The following is an 18,531-nucleotide window of genomic DNA, read 5'->3' on the forward strand; positions in this document are numbered from 1 at the left end:
AGACTAAAAAAGGAGACTCCGAGAAGAGGGCAGCCAAATCAGAGACTCTCCTGAGAGAAGTTATGGCAACCAGAAAGGCCACTTTCTGTGAAAGACGATACAAAGAAACCTCCCTAAGAGGTTCAAAGGGGGGTTTCTGCAAGACCGTGAGCACCAAGTTAAGGTCCCAGGGGTCCAAGGGCCGCCGGTAAGGCGGAATGATGTGAGACGCGCCCTGCATGAAGGTGCGGACCTGAGCCAGCCGAGCGAGACGCCGCTGGAACAGAACTGACAGACCCGAAACTTGTCCCTTGAGAGAGTTGAGGGACAGTCCTAGCTGCAGACCGGACTGTAGAAAAGACAGAAGAGTCGGCAAGGAGAATGGCCAAGGAGAATGGCCGGTAGACCGACACCAGGACAGGAACATTTTCCAAGTCCTGTGATAGATCTTAGCGGAGGAAGACTTGCGAGCCCGAGTCATAGTGGAGATGACTTCAGGGGGAATACCAGAAGCCGTCAAAATCCAGGACTCAAGAGCCACGCCGTCAATTTGAGGGCCGCAGAATTCGGGCGGAAAAACGGACCTTGCGAGAGTAGGTCTGGACGGTCCGGGAGATGCCACGGCATCTCTACGGACAGTTGGAGCAGGTCCGGATACCAAGCTCACCTGGGCCAGTCCGGAGCAATGAAGATGACTCGACGACCCTCCATTTTGATCTTGCGCAGGACTCTGGGCAAGAGAGCTAGAGGGGGAAACACGTAGGACAGACGAAACTGGGACCAGTCCTGAACCAGAGCGTCCGCGGCGAAGGCCTGAGGATCGTGGGAGCGAGCCACGTAAACAGGAACTTTGTTGTTGTGACGGGATGCCATTAGATCCACGTCCGGAGTGCCCCATTTGCGGCAGATCGACTGAAATACTGCCGGGTGCAGGGACCACTCGCCACCGTCCACGCTTTGACGGCTGAGGTAATCTGCCTCCCAGTTGTCCACGCCTGGGATGTGGACTGCGGATATGGTGGACCTGGAGTCTTCCGCCCATTGAAGGATGCGTTGTACCTCCATCATTGCCAGGCAGCTGCATGTCCCGCCTTGATGATTGATGTAGGCAACCGCTGTCGCGTTGTCTGACTGGACTCGAATGTGCCTGCCCGCCAGCATGTGGTGAAATGCTAGGAGAGCTAGAAGCACAGCTCTGGTTTCCAGCACATTGATTGAAAGAGCTGACTCGGACGGAGTCCAAGTGCCCTGTGCTCTGTGGTGGAGACATACCGCTCCCCAGCCGGATAGACTGGCATCCGTGGTGAGAATCACCCAGGACGGGGCCAGGAAGGAGCGCCCTTGGGACAGGGAGAGGGGCCGAAGCCACCACTGAAGAGAACTCCTGGTCCGTGGCGACAGAGCCACTAACTTGTGTAAGGAGGAAGGCCGCTTGTCCCAACAGCGGAGAATGTCCAGCTGCAGGGGGCGCAGATGGAACTGGGCAAAGGGAACAGCCTCCATGGACGCCACAATTTGGCCCAGCACCTGCATCAGACGCCTGAGGGTATAACGGCGGGGCCTCAGGACAGAGCGCACCGCCAACTGGAGTGACAGCTGTTTGTTTAAGGGCAACTTCACAAGTGCCGGCAAAGTTTCGAACTGCATCCCTAGGTACGTGAGACTCTGGGTCGGAGTCAGAGTGGATTTGGGAAGATTGACAAGCCACCCGAATTGGGCTAGAGTGGCGAGAGTGAGCGAGACACTCCGCTGACAGTCTGCGCTGGATGGAGCCTTGGCTAGAAGGTCGTCCAGGTAAGGAAGCACTGCCAACCCCTGGAGGTGCAGAACCGCAATCACTGCTGCCATGACCTTGGTGAATACCCGAGGGGCCGTGCCTAACCCGAAGGGGAGAGCCACGAATTGGAAATGATCTTCTCCTATTGCAAAGCGTAGCCAACGCTGGTGTGAAACTGCAATTGGCACATGTAGATAGGCATCTCTGATGTCGATGGACGCTAGGAAATCCCCTTGGGTCATTGAGGCAATGACTGATCGCAGAGACTCCATGCGAAAGTGCCGCACCCGAACATGCTTGTTGAGAAGCTTGAGATCCAGGATGGGCCGGAAGGTACCGTCCTTTTTGGGAATTAGGAAGAGGTTTGAGTAAAAACCTCTGAACCGTTCCCGGGCGGGAACTGGTACAATTACTCCGTTGGCCTGCAAGGCTGCCACGGCCTGTGAGAAGGCGGCGGCCTTGGAGCAGGGGGGAGTTGAGAGAAAAAATCTGTTTGGCGGGCTGGAAGAGAATTCTATCCTGTAGCCGTGAGAGATGATATCTCTCACCCACTGATCGGAGACTTGTTGAAACCAAGCGTCGCCAAAGTGGGAGAGCCTGCCACCGACTAAGGACGTTGCTGGAGCGGGCAGAGAGTCACGAGGAGGCTGCCTTAGTGGCAGGACCTCCTGCGGTCTTCTGTGGACGCGCTTTTGGGCGCCAGTTGGATTTCTGGTCCTTAGCTGAGTTAGCGGACGAGGCGGAGGGATTAGAGGACGACCAGTTGGAGGAACGAAAGGAGCGAAACCTCGACTGATTCCTACCCTGGGCAGGTTTCCTGGTCTTGGTTTGTGGCATGGAAGTACTCTTCCCGCCAGTAGCTTCTTTAATAATTTCCTCCAGCTGTTCACCGAACAGCCGGGAACCCGCAAAAGGGAGCCCAGCAAGGTACTTCTTTGAAGAAGCATCTGCCTTCCACTCTCGAAGCCACAAGATCCTGCGGATAACGAGGGAATTAGCCGAAGCCATCGCAGTGCGGTGAGCAGCCTCTAGCATGGCAGACATGGCATAAGATGAAAAAGCTGAAGCCTGAGAAGTTAAAGCAACAATCTCGGGCATAGATTCCCTGGTGAGGGAATGCATCTCCTCTAGAGAAGCAGAGATGGCTTTGAGAGCCCACACTGCTGCAAAAGTCGGGGAAAACGCAGCCCCCGCCGCTTCATACACGGATTTGGCCAGAAGGTCAATCTGACGGTCAGTGGCATCCCTAAGGGAAGTGCCATAAGCCACCGACACAACGGTCCGGGCTGAGAGCCTAGACACCGGGGGGTCTACCTTTGGGGAGTGAGCCCACTCCTTGACCACCTCAGGTAAAAAGGCAAAACGGTCATCAGCACCACGCTTTGGGAAGCGTTTGTCAGGACAGGCCCTGGGTTTGGTCACAGCGTTCTGAAAACTGGAGTGGTTAAAGAACACACTCTTTACTCTCTTAGGCGAGGTAAACTGGTGCTTTTCTGCCAGAGAGGGTTGCTCCTTTGATACTGGCGGATTGAGATCCAGTACAAAATTAATGTCACTAAGTTCTGAGTCACCCTCGGAAAGATCAATGGGGCACATGGAGTTAGCCTCCGAGCCCCCTGTAAAGGCATCCTCCTCATCAGCTCTTGAATCAGAACCGCGGGATGAGGAGGGAGGGGAAACCCTGCGCCTTCTCTTAGGAGGACGGGGTCTGTGCCCTGATGATGAATCTTCTGTGAGCTCCGGTGGACGGAGGTCAGATGATAGGGATCCTAAAGGACCCTTAGCAAGAGCATTAGAGGCACCCTGTGACGGGGGCTGATGCATATTCATCAAAGTCCTGGACAGAAGTCCCATGGACTCAGCAAATGACTGTGAGATAGACCTAGAGAAGGACTCTACCCAGGCCGGGGGTTCAGCCACAGGTGCAGAAGCAGCCTGAGAGACCACTGGGGGTGAGACTCCAGGCTGTGGCACCTCAAAGTTAGAGCAGACATCACAATGTGGATAGGTGCTCGGTTCAGGCAGCAGGAGCTTACATGCAGCGCATACAGTATAAAGCTTTGGAGCCTTGCTCCTCGTGTGAGACATGCTGCTGGAGTGGGGACAACTTCTACAAAGAGAATGAACCCCAGGGAGTATATACAGAGGTCCACAACCAGAGACCGGCTGTGGCTTACCAGACCGCTGGAAGCGGTGTTGTGTGCCCTCCAGATCCCGAAGCCCGGACCCCCAATGCACAGCACCTCAGCAGGGATGCAGAGTGCAGGATGGCCCAGCGCAGAGTGAACGCCATCCAAGAAAATGGCCGCCGGAGCGAAGAGAGGGGGCGGGACAGGGGGCGTCCCTGTAGGAAGGCGGGATCTGGAGGGCCATAGAGACCTGCAGGGGAGGAGTCACTCACAAGCAGTGGGGAGTGTCCCTCCCCTGTGCAGGATGGCCGCCGGGAAGAGCCGTGCCTGTCCCTCTTCTGCATGAGTGACATGCGAGGGCAGGTTACAGAAACTAGGCCTCCGGCGAAGCCGGGGCCTAAATTTGAGCAGCGAGGCCGACGCGCAGGCACCATCGGCGCGGTTCTCGGGCGAAAGCCAGAGAACCCGCCGGAAATGCCAAAGACAAGTACAGCAAACACACTCTCCCCATACAATAAAGGACAGAGACCCCAAAGTCTACATATGAACGTCTCAGGTACTTAGCTGCTGAGACGCAGGGCCAGGTCCCTGGGGATGAGTGCTCCGGTCCAGCAGAGTCCTGAAGGGGCTGTGGACGGAGACCGGTCTCCTGCCAGGCATGAAGACCGCGCTGGCTCCCACTTCAATCCAGAGCCCAGGAGGGATGGTGAAGGAGCACAGCATGTAAGGCTCCAGCCTTGGAAATCAACCTTACAACACCACCGACACAGTGGGGTGAGAAGGGACATGCCGGGGGTCCAGACGTGGACCCGCACTTCTTCAATCTCTTTCCAAAAATCAAAAAATCATATGAGAATGCATGTGTGGATGTATGCCTCCTGAACACAAAGCGATAAACTGGCTGGGACTGGCTCACCAGGGGGTGTATAAGCTCAGAGGGAGGAGCTACACTTTTAAGTGTAGTACTTTGTGTGTCCTCCGGAGGCAGAAGCTAAACACCCAAGGTCTGGGTCTCCCAAAGGAACGATAAAGAAACGGATTTTTGTGTACTCACCGTAAAATCGTTTTCTCTTAGCCATCATTGGGGGACACAGGACCATGGGTGTTATGCTGCCTATCCATAGGAGGACACTAAGTAGATGCAAAAGCATAGCTCCTCCTCTGCAGTATACACCCCCTGGCCGGGCTAGGCAGCCTCAGTTTTAGTACACAAGCAGTAGGAGAAAAAAACAGTAAAAACTTCTCAACAGAGGAACATGAGAAAAGAAGAGTCATAACCAAATAAGGTACTGAGAGAACCAAGGCCCAACAGGACAACAGGGTGGGTGCTGTGTCCCCCAATGATGGCTAAGAGAAAACGATTTTACGGTGAATACACAAAAATCCGTTTTTCTCTGACGCCTCATTGGGGGACACAGGACCATGGGACGTCCTAAAGCAGTCCATGGGTGGGAAACATAAAAGAAGACAACCCAACCCAAGGACTAGGAACCAGTCCCAGACAGCCTGGAGCACCTACTGAGAGAAGTGCTCTACTGCCGTTTGCAGAATTTTCCTACCCAGATTTGCCTCAGTTGAAACCTGGGTATGGACTCTGTAATGCTTTGAAAACATATGTAGGCTAGACCAGGTCGCAGCCTTACACACCTGTTCCACTGAAGCCTGATGCCGAATGGCCCATGAAGCGCCAACTGCTCGCATGGAATGAGCCCGCAGCCCACTAGGAATGGGCTTGAGTTGCAAGCGGTAGACTTCCTGGATCGCAGAGCGAATCCAGCGAGCCAGAGTCGCCTTTGAAGCTGCCTGTCCCTTCTTAGGCCCCTCAGGAATGACGAACAAAGAGTCCGTTTTCCTAAAGGGGGCTGTCCTGGATATGTAATATCTGAGAGCTCTGACGAGGTCTAACGAATGCAGAGACCTTTCCACCATATGAACTGGGTGTGGACAAAAGGAAGGCAGAACAATGTCCTCGTTCAAATTAAACGGGGTAAGAACCTTTGGAAAAAAATCTGGAGGGGGCGCAGAACCACCTTGTCCTGGTGAAAGATCAGAAATGGCTCGCGGCAAGAGTGCTGCTAGCTCCGAAACCCGTCTGATGGACGTAATTGCCACCAGGAATGTTACCTTCCAGGACAGAAGAGCAAGGGAGGATTCCTTGAGGGGTTCAAAGGGAGACCTCTGGATACCGTCCAAACGAGGTTCAGGTCCCATGGGTCCAGTGGCCGTTTGTACAGGGGAACTAGATGGAAAACGCCCTGGAGGAAGGTCTTGACTTGCGGTTTTTGAGCCAGGCAGCATTGGTAGAAGATTGAGAGCGCTGAGACCTGCCCTTTAAGGGAACTGAGAGCCAACCCCGCTTGCAAGCCAGACTGTAGAAAGTCGAGAATTCTGGGGATGGCCAGAGGCATAGGCTGGACGTTAGTTTCCCTGCACTATGAAAGGAAGATTTTCCACGTACGGTGGTAAATGCGGGATGAAGCAGGCTTTCGGGCGCTGATCATGGTGGAAATAACCGGGGGGGGAGAATCCCGCTCTTGTTAATACCCAGGTCTCAATGGCCATGCCGTCAGCTTCAGGGCTCTGGAGTTCTGATGGGAAATGGGCCCTTGGGTCAGCAAGTCTGGCATGTCTGGAAGGCGGCACGGTGCGTCTGTGAGCATTTGTACTAATTCGGCGTACCAGGCGCGCCTGGGCCAGTTCGGTGCTATCAGTCTCACAGGGACTCCCTCTGCCTTGATCTTCCTGATTACCCGCGGCAGCAGGGGTAGCGGTGGAAATATGTAAGGCAGGCGGAAGTGGTGCCAGGAGCAGACTAGAGCATCCGCGCCGATGGACTGCGAGTCGCGTGACCTGGCTATGAACGCGGGTACCTTTGCATTCAACATTGAGGGCATTAGGTCCACGTCTGGTGTGCCCTAGCGAGTGCAGATGTGTAGAAACACATCTGGGTGGAGAGACTATTCTCCGGCGGCCAGGCCTTGGCGACTTAGAAAGTCTGCTGCCCAGTTCTTTACCCTTGGTATGTGTACCGCTGATATCACTGATCCCGTCGATTCGGCCCAGCTGAGGATCTTGTGGGCCTCGAGATAAGCCGCTTTGCTGCGGGTGCCCTTCTGCCGATTGATATAGGCTAAAGCTGTCGCATTGTCTGATTGGACTCGAATCTGACGACCCGCTAGCAGAGGGCAGAACGCTCTGAGCACGAGGAAGATCGCGCGGAGTTCCAGGATGTTTATGGTTAGGGAAGACTCCTGGGGCGTCCAACGTCCTTGAGCAGTGTGGTGCCGGTACACTGCTCCCCAGCCTAGGAGGCTGGCGTCCGTGGTTAGGACCAGCCAGTTCACTGGGAGAAAGGATCTCCCCTTCGATAGAGATGAGGACCGAAGCCACCAGCGAAGTGCGTACCTGACTGAAGGCGTCAGGTGAAGATGTCTGTCCAGGGAGAAGGGGCTCTTATCCCAGGCCGCTAGAAGGGCTAGCTGCAGTGGGCGGAGGTGCAGTTTAGCAAAGGGTACTGCTACCATAGCCGCCACCATCCTGCCGAGCACTTTCATGCTGAATCGAATGGAGCGAGACAGAGGACGTAGAAGGCACCGTACCGCTCGTTGAAGAGCGATCGCCTTGTCCTGAGGGAGAAGGATCAAGCCCCGACGGGTGTCCAGGGACATGCCCAGGAAGGTGATGGATCGAGATGGGATCGGGGAAGATTTGTCCAGATTCACTAGCCACACCCTAAGCGGGATAGGGTGTCCACAGTGATCTGTACGCTGGTTGAGCAGTTGCGGAAGGAGGGGGCCTTGATGAGGAGGTCGTCCAAGTAAGGGAGAACGACCACTCCCCTGGCGTGAAGGACGCTCATGGCGGCCGCCATGACTTTGGTGACGACCCTTGGTGCGATGGCAAGGCCGAAGGGTAGAGCTACGAATTGAAAGTGGGAGTCCTGAATTGCGAAGTGGAGGAACATTTGGTGATCTGGGGCGATGGGTATGTGCAGGTACGCGTCCTTGATGTCTATGGAGGCGAGGAATTCCCCTTCGACCATGGATGCAATAATGGACCTTAGGGACTCCATTCTGAATCTCCGTACGTGCACATGCTTGTTTAGGTGTTTGAGGTCCAGGATGGGTCGAACTGACCCATCCTTTTTGGGGACCACAAAGAGGTTGGAATAAAACCCCCCGAACTTCTCGTCATCTGGGACAGGCATTATCACTCCTGCTGTTTGAAGCGAGTGGATTGCTGAGAAAAAAGCTTTGCGTCATTTTCAAGTCTTTCGGGGGTTTGAGAGAAAGAACCGACTCGGGGGTCGGGTCCGAAATTCTATGTGGTAACCGGAAGACACAAGGTCTCGCACCCATTTGTCGTCTGAGGCAGCAGTCCAGATGTGTTGAAAGAGCCGCAGTCGACCTCCTACACTGAGTGTGTCTTCCGGGGCGCCGAAAGAGTCATGAGGGGGTAAAACGTCGTGGCCGAGTCTCCCTAGACCTGGACTGTTTCGGTCTAGGCTACAATGACGAAGTGGGTTTCGGGGAGAGCTGAAATCTGTCGGTCCCTGCGTAGTCCGCGGCTGGTGGCGGGGACAGCACGGGATGTCGACCAACCAAATGAGTTCCGAAAGGAGCGGAACGAGGACTGTGGACGTCTGGTGAAGGACGTCCTGGACGTCTGGTGAAGGACGTCCTGGACTTCAGCTGGGGGAGGGAGGTACTCTTTCCTCCCGTGGCGTCAGAAATGAGCTTTTCCAGACGTTCGCCAAACAATCGGTCTGAAAAAAGGGAAGGCCCGTGAGAGACTTCTTGGAGGCAGAGTCCGCTCGCCATTGTCGGAGAGAGAGCTCTACGGATGGCTATGGTATTTGAGGCGGCAAACGCTGCGCAGGTAGCAGCGTCCATGGAGGCCTGCATGAGGCACTCCGCCGCAGCGGCAATTTGAGCCGTTACCTCGGTGAAGGTATGAGTGAACTGGGATTCCTCAAGCGAAGTGTTAAGGGATTCTGCCCAGACCGAGATTGCCTTTGCGACCCACACAGAGGCAAAGGAGGGCGAGAGGGAGGAACCCGCAGCCTCAAAAGCAGAGCGGGCGAGGTGCTCCACCTGTCTGTCTGTCGGGTCCTTGATGGAGGAACCATCGGGGAAAGACAGGAGCGTCTTTGTGGTAAGGCGGGAGACCGGGGGGGTCGACCGAGGGCGGATCGGCCCAGCCCTTAGGGGCAGGTGAGGCAAAAGGGTACCGGGACTCCATGAGTTTTCGGTTACCGAAGTGCCTGTCAGGCTTCTCCCTTTGCTTTCTGAGGATATCCTGAAACTCTGGGTGATCAGCGAAAACCTTTTGGGGTTTCCTTGCCATCTTAAAAGGAGACCGCATGGTCAGTAGTAGTGGATGGGGGATCCTCCACATGGAGAGTTTGGTTGATTGCTGCTATAAGGGAGTCTATTGCAGTTTGATCATCTGGGGAGGATGAAAGCGAGGAATCCTCCTGGTACAAACAGCATTCTACCTCCTCCAGCTCTTCAGAAGCCGTGGAGCGTGTGGGAGAGCCTGCCCTGTGTGCTCCCGAGGGACAGCCCGCTAGAGACACCCGGCTGTGTGCTCTTTTCCTGATCCCTGCAACCGGTGAAGCATGTGCCCGGATTACCTCAGAAGGATCCTCCATAGGGGTATCCTCAGGCTGCGTTCCGTCCGGGGAGCCAGAAGGGTGTGGAGGACGACATTGCATAGCCAGCACCAGGTTCTGTGACAGTTTTTCCATGGATTGGGACAGAAACTGTGCCCATTCCGGTGGGCTGGGAGCCCTAGGCTCTGGGCTGACGGTTGCGGCGGTGGTGGCAGGGGGGTCTTGGGGGGCTATAGGGGCACAGGACTCACAGAGAGAAGAGGTGTGTTTACGTGGTAGCTCAGCGTGGCAGGCAGTGCAGGCAGAATAATAAACTATGTGGGCCTTAGAACTCTTAGTGCCCTTAGAATTCTGCATGTTCCTAATAGGAGTATGCCAGGAGGGGGAGCAATGATCAGCAGGGCTACAAGTGAAGCAAGCACCTCACCAGAATCAGCCGATGGCCCTGTCCTCAGGAAGGAGTAAGCTCTGTGGAGATCTTCCCACGCTTTCCTGGGGGGGGGGCTTATCGCGGCCGCGGGGGGCGGGGCTTAGCGCTAAAACAGCGCGAAGAAGAAGTCAGTGTGCCCCCCCTGCTGTGGGTAGTAAAAAACGGCGGGAAGGGAGCTTCTGACAGTTTTCCTCCCTCTCCCTCCAATCAGCACACAGCTTGTCACTGGTGGTTATCTCTGCCGGCTTTTCTGCTAGAGCAAATAAACAGAGCAAATAAACAGCGTGAGTCCCTGAGCTGTGGACCCTCCTCCAGCCACCAGTAAATTATCTGTGCAGGACTTTATGCAAAACAGGAGTGACATCCCTCCTCCTCCAGCCAGCAAGCTAGAGAAAAGTTAACACTGTGTGTTCAGGATCCCTGTGGCTCTCCTCCTTGCAATCAGCCAGGGACTTTCTCATAATAAATACTGTATATTCAGCAGTCCTGGGAGCCTTTCCTGCACAGTCTTTTCTCCCTTTGTCTGGGAAACCAGTCAGGGGGGATCTCACCTTAAACACTGCTTCAGTCCAGGCAGTGAAAATAGCAGAGTCAGCTTGCTGTGTCCGGTCACACAGGTGCCATATTCAGGTGCCATATTCAACTCAGAGCCTGCAAAGAGGGGCTGAAAAATTGTGCCTCTGCCCTGGGCTTTGTAAAATCGGTGTCTATGGAACCCGTCGTCCAGCCCAGGATCCAGCGTCGCAGGAGGGGGTACGTGGCGGCGACACTCCACGTCCCCGCCCGTTGATGGTAGTGGGAGATCGGTCCCAAAAGGAAACCGTTGCCCTCAAAAAATAACAAACCTTGAAAGGAAGTGTCTCCTACAGACACTAAGCTAAAACTGAGACTGCCTGGCCCGGCCAGGGGGTGTATACTGCAGAGGAGGAGCTATGCTTTTGCATCTACTTAGTGTCCTCCTATGGATAGGCAGCATAACACCCATGGTCCTGTGTACCCCAATGAGGCGTCAGAGAAATAGCAAAATTATTAAAACAATCTAAATATACACAGACAGAAGATATAAAAAAAAATATTAGAAGTCATGACTTTGTAAGTAGTAGAGATGAGCGAACCTTTGAAGGTTCAGTTCAGAGGCACTTTCAAACCTTAGATAAGGTTCAGTTTGTGACCCTGACTTACTTGAACCGAACCTCAATGCAAGTCAGTAATTGGGCAGTTTGTGTCTCTGCCCGTATGCTATCAGCCATAAGCAAAACACTTCCAGGGGAAGGAGGGCAGGTTTTTCGAAATGTGTGTGTGTGTGTGTGTGTGTGTGTATATACACTACATCTGATCACGTTGGTTTTACCCCAAATGTGAGTCATTCAAACACTGCACGTGGCTTGCGCAGGGCTGAGCATCACTCATTCCCAGGCACAGCACTGCTCGCTTGAGTGGTTTGCACTCGTAACTCACTCGAACTTTGAACCCGAACTTTGATTGTTTTTTTTTTTGAAAGACGGTTTCCAAACCCAAACCTCAGGTTCGCTCATCTCTAGTGAGTAGGGCTTAGTTCTGTTGTTACAGCCACAATAAAGCCAGTAATACCTTTGGACTAAAATCTAAGTCATCTTCATCAGAAGAAGGCCAGGAATCAGCATCTTCCGAGGCACGGCTAATAAAAAGAAAATCATTCAACTATAAATATGTGAAGGATATTTACAAGGGAACTTAACAGTTCAAATAATGTTTTTTTGCAAGAAATAATAACATTACATACATCATGTAATGCAGCTTTTCCAGTACTTTTTAATCCTTCTCTAGTAGGGCATGTGCGCACGTTGATTGAATTGATGTGTTTTTTGCATGCATTTGGGGAGGAAAAATGCTGCACTGGCAAAACACTAAAAGAATGGACATGCTGCAGATTTATTTTCTACACAAAAACTGCACCCAGAAGGACATAAACGCATAAAAAATGCAGTGTGTTCATGTTTAAGATATGTAAATTTCCATAATTCACATGCCAGTATAGCTATTATGTAACTGTAAAGTACAGGGTAAGTCAGTAATTTTCTGAAAGTACAGCTGTCTGTATAGCTGTAATGTAACTGTAAAGAACGTCAGTAATCTTCTGTGAAAGAAGAAAGGATGTCCAGCTCTTCAGGCAAGGAAAACCAAGATCTTTATTTCATTATGCAGACACAACGAATGGCATGACCAGCACTACGCGTTTCAGGTGAAAACACTCACCCTTAATCATGATTAAGGGTGAGTGTTTTCACCTGAAACGCGTAGTGCTGGTCATGCCATTCGTTGTGTCTGCATAATGAAATAAAGATCTTGGTTTTCCTTGCCTGAAGAGCTGGACATCCTTTCTTCTTTCATGATTTACCAGGCTGTGGCAGTGCCTGTCCGTGCTCCAGGACGAAACCAGGACTGAGCCTTACACGGTGAGCTGATATATTCAATTAGTAATCTTCTGTACCTACACCTGTCTGTATAGCTGTAATGTTACTGTAAAGAACATCAGTAATCATCTGTAATTGCACCTGTCTGTATAGCGGTAATGTTACCAGGGCTGTGAAGTGGGAGTCGGAGTCAGTATAAAATGCACCGACTCAGACTCCTAAAATTATATAATAAATTGGGGACAGTAGTGCAATGCAGAATGTGCTGAATATTTTTTCATAGGAATTTGGGAAAGTTATGAAATGTCCTATAAATGGCTGTTCTATTCCTGATCTAAGGCTACATTCACACAGCGTTTTTGCTGCGTTTTTTGAGGATACATTTTTCAGCTGCTAAAGCAGATCAGCTTTTTAAAAAAACCGCATCACCTGAAAGGTTTTTGAGCTCATAAATAATGCTTTCAATAGCAAAAGCAGATTAGAAAAGCACCACACAAGCTGATATGCTCATTCTTTGTGAGGATCCTCACAAAACGCTGTGTCTGAATGTCCTATCTTGAAACCCATTGTCTTTGCTGGGATGCCCAGAGTCACTGCATTAGGCTATGTGCGCACTTACCGGATTTTGCCGCGGATTTTCCGCGGATTTGCTGCATGTTTCGCTGCAGAAAATGTTCATAGCATTTCTGCAGTGAATCACCAGCAAATCCTATGGAGAAAAAAAATCCTGTGCGCACTGGGCGGAATTTGACAGCTGCATGTTTTGCTGCGGGAATCCCGCAGCAAAAACAAGTGCATGTCACTTCTTTTCCGCACATCGCTGCGGGATTTCACTCCATTGACTCAATGTTAATCATGAAATCCCGCAGGGAATAACGCAGGCAGCAAATTCTGTGCGGTTCACTGCGTTTTGCTGCGTTATTCCCTGCGGTATTTCGTGGTTTACCTCCGGTAATGTACATCGCCTGTCTGCGGTTTTGCAGGGAAGTGATGTCATTACAGGAAGAGGAAGCCGTGCAGAGAGTAAACACAAACACATCACAGACACAGAACACATAGACACAGACACATAGAACACACATAGAAAGAAAACGGAAATATAGAAAAAAAAGAACGTGGGCTCCGCTGTATATTTACCGTCCAGCCGAGGTAAGCACACAGCGGCGGCCTGGTATTCTCAGGCTGGGGAGGGAGAGGGGCAGGGGTAATGTCCCCCGCCTCACTCCCCCTCCGGCAGCCAAGAATATCAGCCGCAGCTGCCCCGGCACTGTCGCATACATTATGCGGCAGCACCGGCGTGTCCTCGGCTCTTCTTGCCACCGTGTAGCAGTGGTGGCAAGGTAATACAAGGGGTTAATGGTGATGGGGGACCACCGCCATTAACCCCAGGCTTGATCATGGCAGCGTCTATGTGACAGCTGACATGATCAACCCGTAAGTAAAGTGAAAAAAACACACACACAGAAAAATCCTTTATTTTAAATAAAACCAACAAGCCTCGTTCACCATTTTATTAACCCCCCCCAAACAAAGCTCCGGCGTAATCCACAGGGTCCTGCATAATCCACAGCTCCGGCTCCGACGTCCTGCACTGCTGACATCCAGCCGCGATGTGTCACAGACACAGCGCTGAATGCAGCAGACAGCAGAGGTAATTACCGGTCATTTCCCACGGCCGGTAATGTGAACTCACTGCCGACCGTGGGAAATGCAGCGATCTGTCCTCTATCTATCCCTCTATCTGTCTGTCTGTCTATCTATCTATCCCTCTATCTTTTCTTCTGTCTATCTACTATCAGAATTAAATGTATTTTTTTTTTTTTCTTCTTCAATGTGCTTTATTGCATTGAATGCAATAAAGCACATCCCAACCCGCACGCGGCAAAACCGCGGCAATACCGCGAACAATACCGCGGTAAAACCGCAGCAAACCGCATGCGGTTTTCGGGTGCGGTTTCCCGCGTTTTTTTTTACCGCGGGTGCGGTAATCTTTGAGAGCATGCGGAATTTTCTCAAGAAAATTCCATTTCCCAGTGCGCACAGAGCCTTACACTGAACTATTTTGCCATCAATGTTCGATATGTTTGTGACAAGAAAGAAATTGTTACCAAGACACTGGCAGTAAAAGATAGTAAAGCTCATCACACTAGCCAGTTTCTACAGGCCTTAGGGGAAAAAGTTCTGCAAAATTAGAAGCTCAAAAAAAAAAAATACCCAGGTTCTTGCTATTGTAACGGACAATGCTTCAAACATGAAAAGTACAATTAAACTGATGAATGAGAGTAATGAACAACAGCTAGAAGAAAATTTAGGATTTAGTATGTGTGAGATGGAGCCACAGTGCTGTTCATGTAACTGAGGAACAAACAAATATTACAACAGAAGAACAGCAAAATGATACTTTAGGATTAGATGATCTTGTTGAAGCTGCTTCAAAACACTTTCATATATATCACATGCACTGTGTTGTGCACATGCTGCAGCTGGCAATAAGAGATAGTCTGCAAGAGGGACCCCGGTTTCACACATCCGTCTTTTTGCCGGTTTGGCGGATACGGCGCGCTCCAGTACAGTGTACACAGTACATGCTGTCATGTGACCGGAGCATGTGACCCGGAAGTTGCGGCGCTGCCACTGTACTATATCGTACTGGACTGGCGTGCGCCGCATCCGCCAAACCAGCGAAAAGCCGGATGTGTGAAACTGGGCGGACAGGCTGGAAATCTATTTGGAAAAGTGAGGAAGTTGGTTATTGCCGCCAGAACCCTTAAAATTGATTCCATCTTGAAGAGACGTGCTGGGAAAGGGGCAATTGTTGATCAAGCCACTCGGTGAGGCAGCACTCATTTATTGACTGAGCGATTGCTTGAACTAAAATCGTTTATTATAGATATGGTGAACCCTCAAGTAACATTAAATGAAGGTCAATGGACACAGGTGGCTGAATTGAAGGAATTGCTTAATCACCCATTTACCGTGACTAAAAAATTACAAGCTGAGGATTTAACTCCTGGCATTTTCAGAAATGAGTGGAAGAACTTGCTATTTTGCCTGTCCCAAAGAGGAGGTTTAATCGCAGATGGCATTTCTGCTTCAATGAAATGGAGAGAGACACAGCTATTGGAAAATAAAATTCTTCTGGCAGCTGTTTATGTGGACCCAAGTCATCATATACTGCTTGATGATCAACAGCTTACTAAAGGAAAAGAAGCTGTGACTGAGGTAGCAGTTAGGATGAGTGGCTACAGGACTGCCAGGCGGAAGAGGACTTGGGTCCTGACAATGCTACCGCTGCCATATCATCATCCTCATCAGATGAGTTTAACTTTGACAAGTATTTGGATGACATGGAGCAGCAAAGTGTTACCGCAAGGAAAAAGATTTCACTCCATCTCCTATAGCAGCAGATTGACCAGATTTCAGTAAAATTTTTCACTTGCTCTCAAAGAAATAGAAAAATTCAACCGTTCATCAAAACTGACTGTGCATGAGGCAATCCGTTATACCCGGAAATTGTTAGAGATGTTGCCCATGTAGTTACGGCTTTGCCTCCAACCCAAGTTACTGTAGAGAGGTGGTTCTCTAGCCTTAAAATTATTAGGGAGAGAGGGGAGCCAGCACGATCTGAAAATGGCATGCATCATATAAAAAGTGCAAATTCACAGATTTATTCCAACTGTACTGTAATATAAATGAGATTTTTAGCAAATAATTGATCAATTCTTTGAGCCACCCCTGCCAACGTCACGGCAAATCTCAATAGGGGGGTCCTACTCTATATTCTGTATTTCATGTGCCATGCGGCCTCCTAGATAAAGTTAAAAGCAGAACCATAATGGAGCACACATACCTGTAACCTGTATATATAACCGCTTCTATGTTGCAAAAGAGGCAATTGTGGATAGAGGCCAGCCCAGGTCCCAGCATGTGGAGCAAGCTCTACACATACCAGGGCTATATCAGAACTGACCCTCCCAGTGCCAGACAGTAACCATTGATAAAGGCGGACCAGATCCAAGTATGGTGCTTAATTAGCAATGCCTGTGGAAAGGGTGAGGCAACTGAATGTGTACAGCTACCAACAGGAGGAATATATTGCAAACCAAGATCAGGCGTGCATAGCATGGTGGTGACCAGCCACCAGACATTTGTAGCATAACTACAACCAAACTGAGAGAGAGGGGAGCCAGCATGATCTGAAAATGGCATGAATCATATAATGCTGTTTGGCACTGGGAGGATCAGATCTGATCTAGTCCTGGTATGTGTAGAGCTTGCTCCACATGATGGGACCTGGGCTGGTCTCTATCCACAATTGCCTTTTTTGCAACATGGAAGCGGCTATATACAGGTTACAGGTATGTGTGCTCCATTATGGTTCTGCTTTTAACTTTATCTAGGAGGCCGCATGGCACATGAAATACAGAATATAGAGTAGGACCCCCTATTGAGATTTGCCATGACATTGGCAGGGGTGGCTCAAAGAATTGATCAATTATTTGCTAAAAATCACATTTTTTTTTATTATAGTACAGTTGGAATAAATCTGTGAATTTTCACTTTTTATATGATGCATGCCAATTTCAGATCGTGCTGGCTCCTTTTTTTTTTCTTTAAAATTATTAGGTCAGATTTGAGGTTATCTATGAAGGAGGATCTGATGGAGGCAATTCTATTTCTTACAACAAATTCATAGACTGCACAAATGTTATTTAGTATGTTTTTGTTGAAAACTGTTTTTTGCCACGTACATAGTGTATTATATAGTGTTATATATACAACACCATGTAATAAACTATGTAAGGGGCAAAAAACAGTTTTCAACAAAAACATACTAAATAAATATAAGCATTAGGCTAAATGTTATTAAGTGAAGAATTTATTTTAGTACAATGTGAACATCAGACATTTATAGTTTTTGATACAATAATCAAGATATTTAGATAAAATTTATTGTAATAAAACTTTAGAACACAAAAAACTGTAATAAATTGTAAATATGTAATACACTATGTAATATACAGTAGATTATTATATATATATATATATATATATATATATATATATATATATATATATATATATATATATATATATATATATATATATATATATATATATATATATATATATATATATATATATATATTGTAGTGTAGGACCCAGCAAAGGAAAGTGCCGTGAAGGGGCGCTGGGCTGGATACGCACCTGTCCACATTGTAAAGGTGCTGCAAGTACGGTTTGAACATAGGTTAGTACCAGCGTGGGAAACCAGCAAGGGAATCCCTGCTTCATTCTGTTTTTTTCTATTGTATTATGCATATAACAGGGAGTGGTGCTCTGTTTGCTGGATTTGCACTCCAGCTCCTGGCTGCTTCATTAGCCTCCTTTATGTTTACCAGCTGATCTTGTAAGTTTTTAAAACCCAGAAAAGATGCAGTGTAGCGTAGGACCCAGCAAAGGAGGGTGCCGTCAAGGGGTGCTGGGCTAGTATTACAATGGCCATTATAATTTTCCAAATACCTCCATTCATGTTATAAGGTAGAATTTATTTTGTTTTTTTTCACAGTGTGCGACTGGTCTTTTTTGTCTCATATATATATAATATATACATAATAATAATTATATATATATATATATATATATATATATATATATATATATATATATATATATATACATACATATATATACATACATATATATATATATACATATATATATATATATATATATATATATATATACACATACACATACATATATATATATACACATACACATACATATATATATATATACATACATATATACACACATACATACATACATATATATATATACACACATACATATATATTATATATACTGTGAGACTGTGACCGGGGTTATCTATGACGGCCGGTATGTCTCGCCCCGGTTGTGCTCACTCCATGATAATCCACTATAGGGTTAATGCTGTTTCCCTACAGGCTGAAGGGAGGGTTAAATAGATTCAGGAACAAGGGCAGGTGTGCCGGGTGTGAGGGAGTGATCACATCTCCCTGAGTTCTCTGCTGGAAAGGCACATATGTACTATTGTGGACTTTTTCTTTGGAATAAACGGTGTGCTGTGAACCTTGGTGCCTGGATCCCGTGTCTTCTGCAGCGCAGCCGACGACGCTACCTCACATATGGTGGAGAATCGGCGGGCATGACAGCCGGTGAGG

The 18,531-nt window shown here is 49.2% G+C and overlaps 1 protein-coding gene across 7 annotated transcripts in view; it reads right to left on the bottom strand.

The window, feature by feature from the left end:
• ANKRD26 (ankyrin repeat domain containing 26) overlaps positions 1-18,531 on the bottom strand; it is a 230,837-nt gene that overhangs the window by 167,214 nt on the left and 45,092 nt on the right. For all 7 annotated transcript variants that reach the window (XM_075345040.1, XM_075345039.1, XM_075345038.1 and 4 more), the window contains exon 8: positions 11,520-11,586. In XM_075345040.1, the coding sequence (XP_075201155.1) occupies positions 11,520-11,586 (67 nt within the window). The remainder of the gene's footprint in view (positions 1-11,519; positions 11,587-18,531) is intronic.

The sequence above is a fragment of the Anomaloglossus baeobatrachus genome, chromosome 4 (assembly GCF_048569485.1).
Source record: "Anomaloglossus baeobatrachus isolate aAnoBae1 chromosome 4, aAnoBae1.hap1, whole genome shotgun sequence".
Classification (NCBI taxonomy): Eukaryota; Metazoa; Chordata; class Amphibia; order Anura; family Aromobatidae; genus Anomaloglossus; species Anomaloglossus baeobatrachus.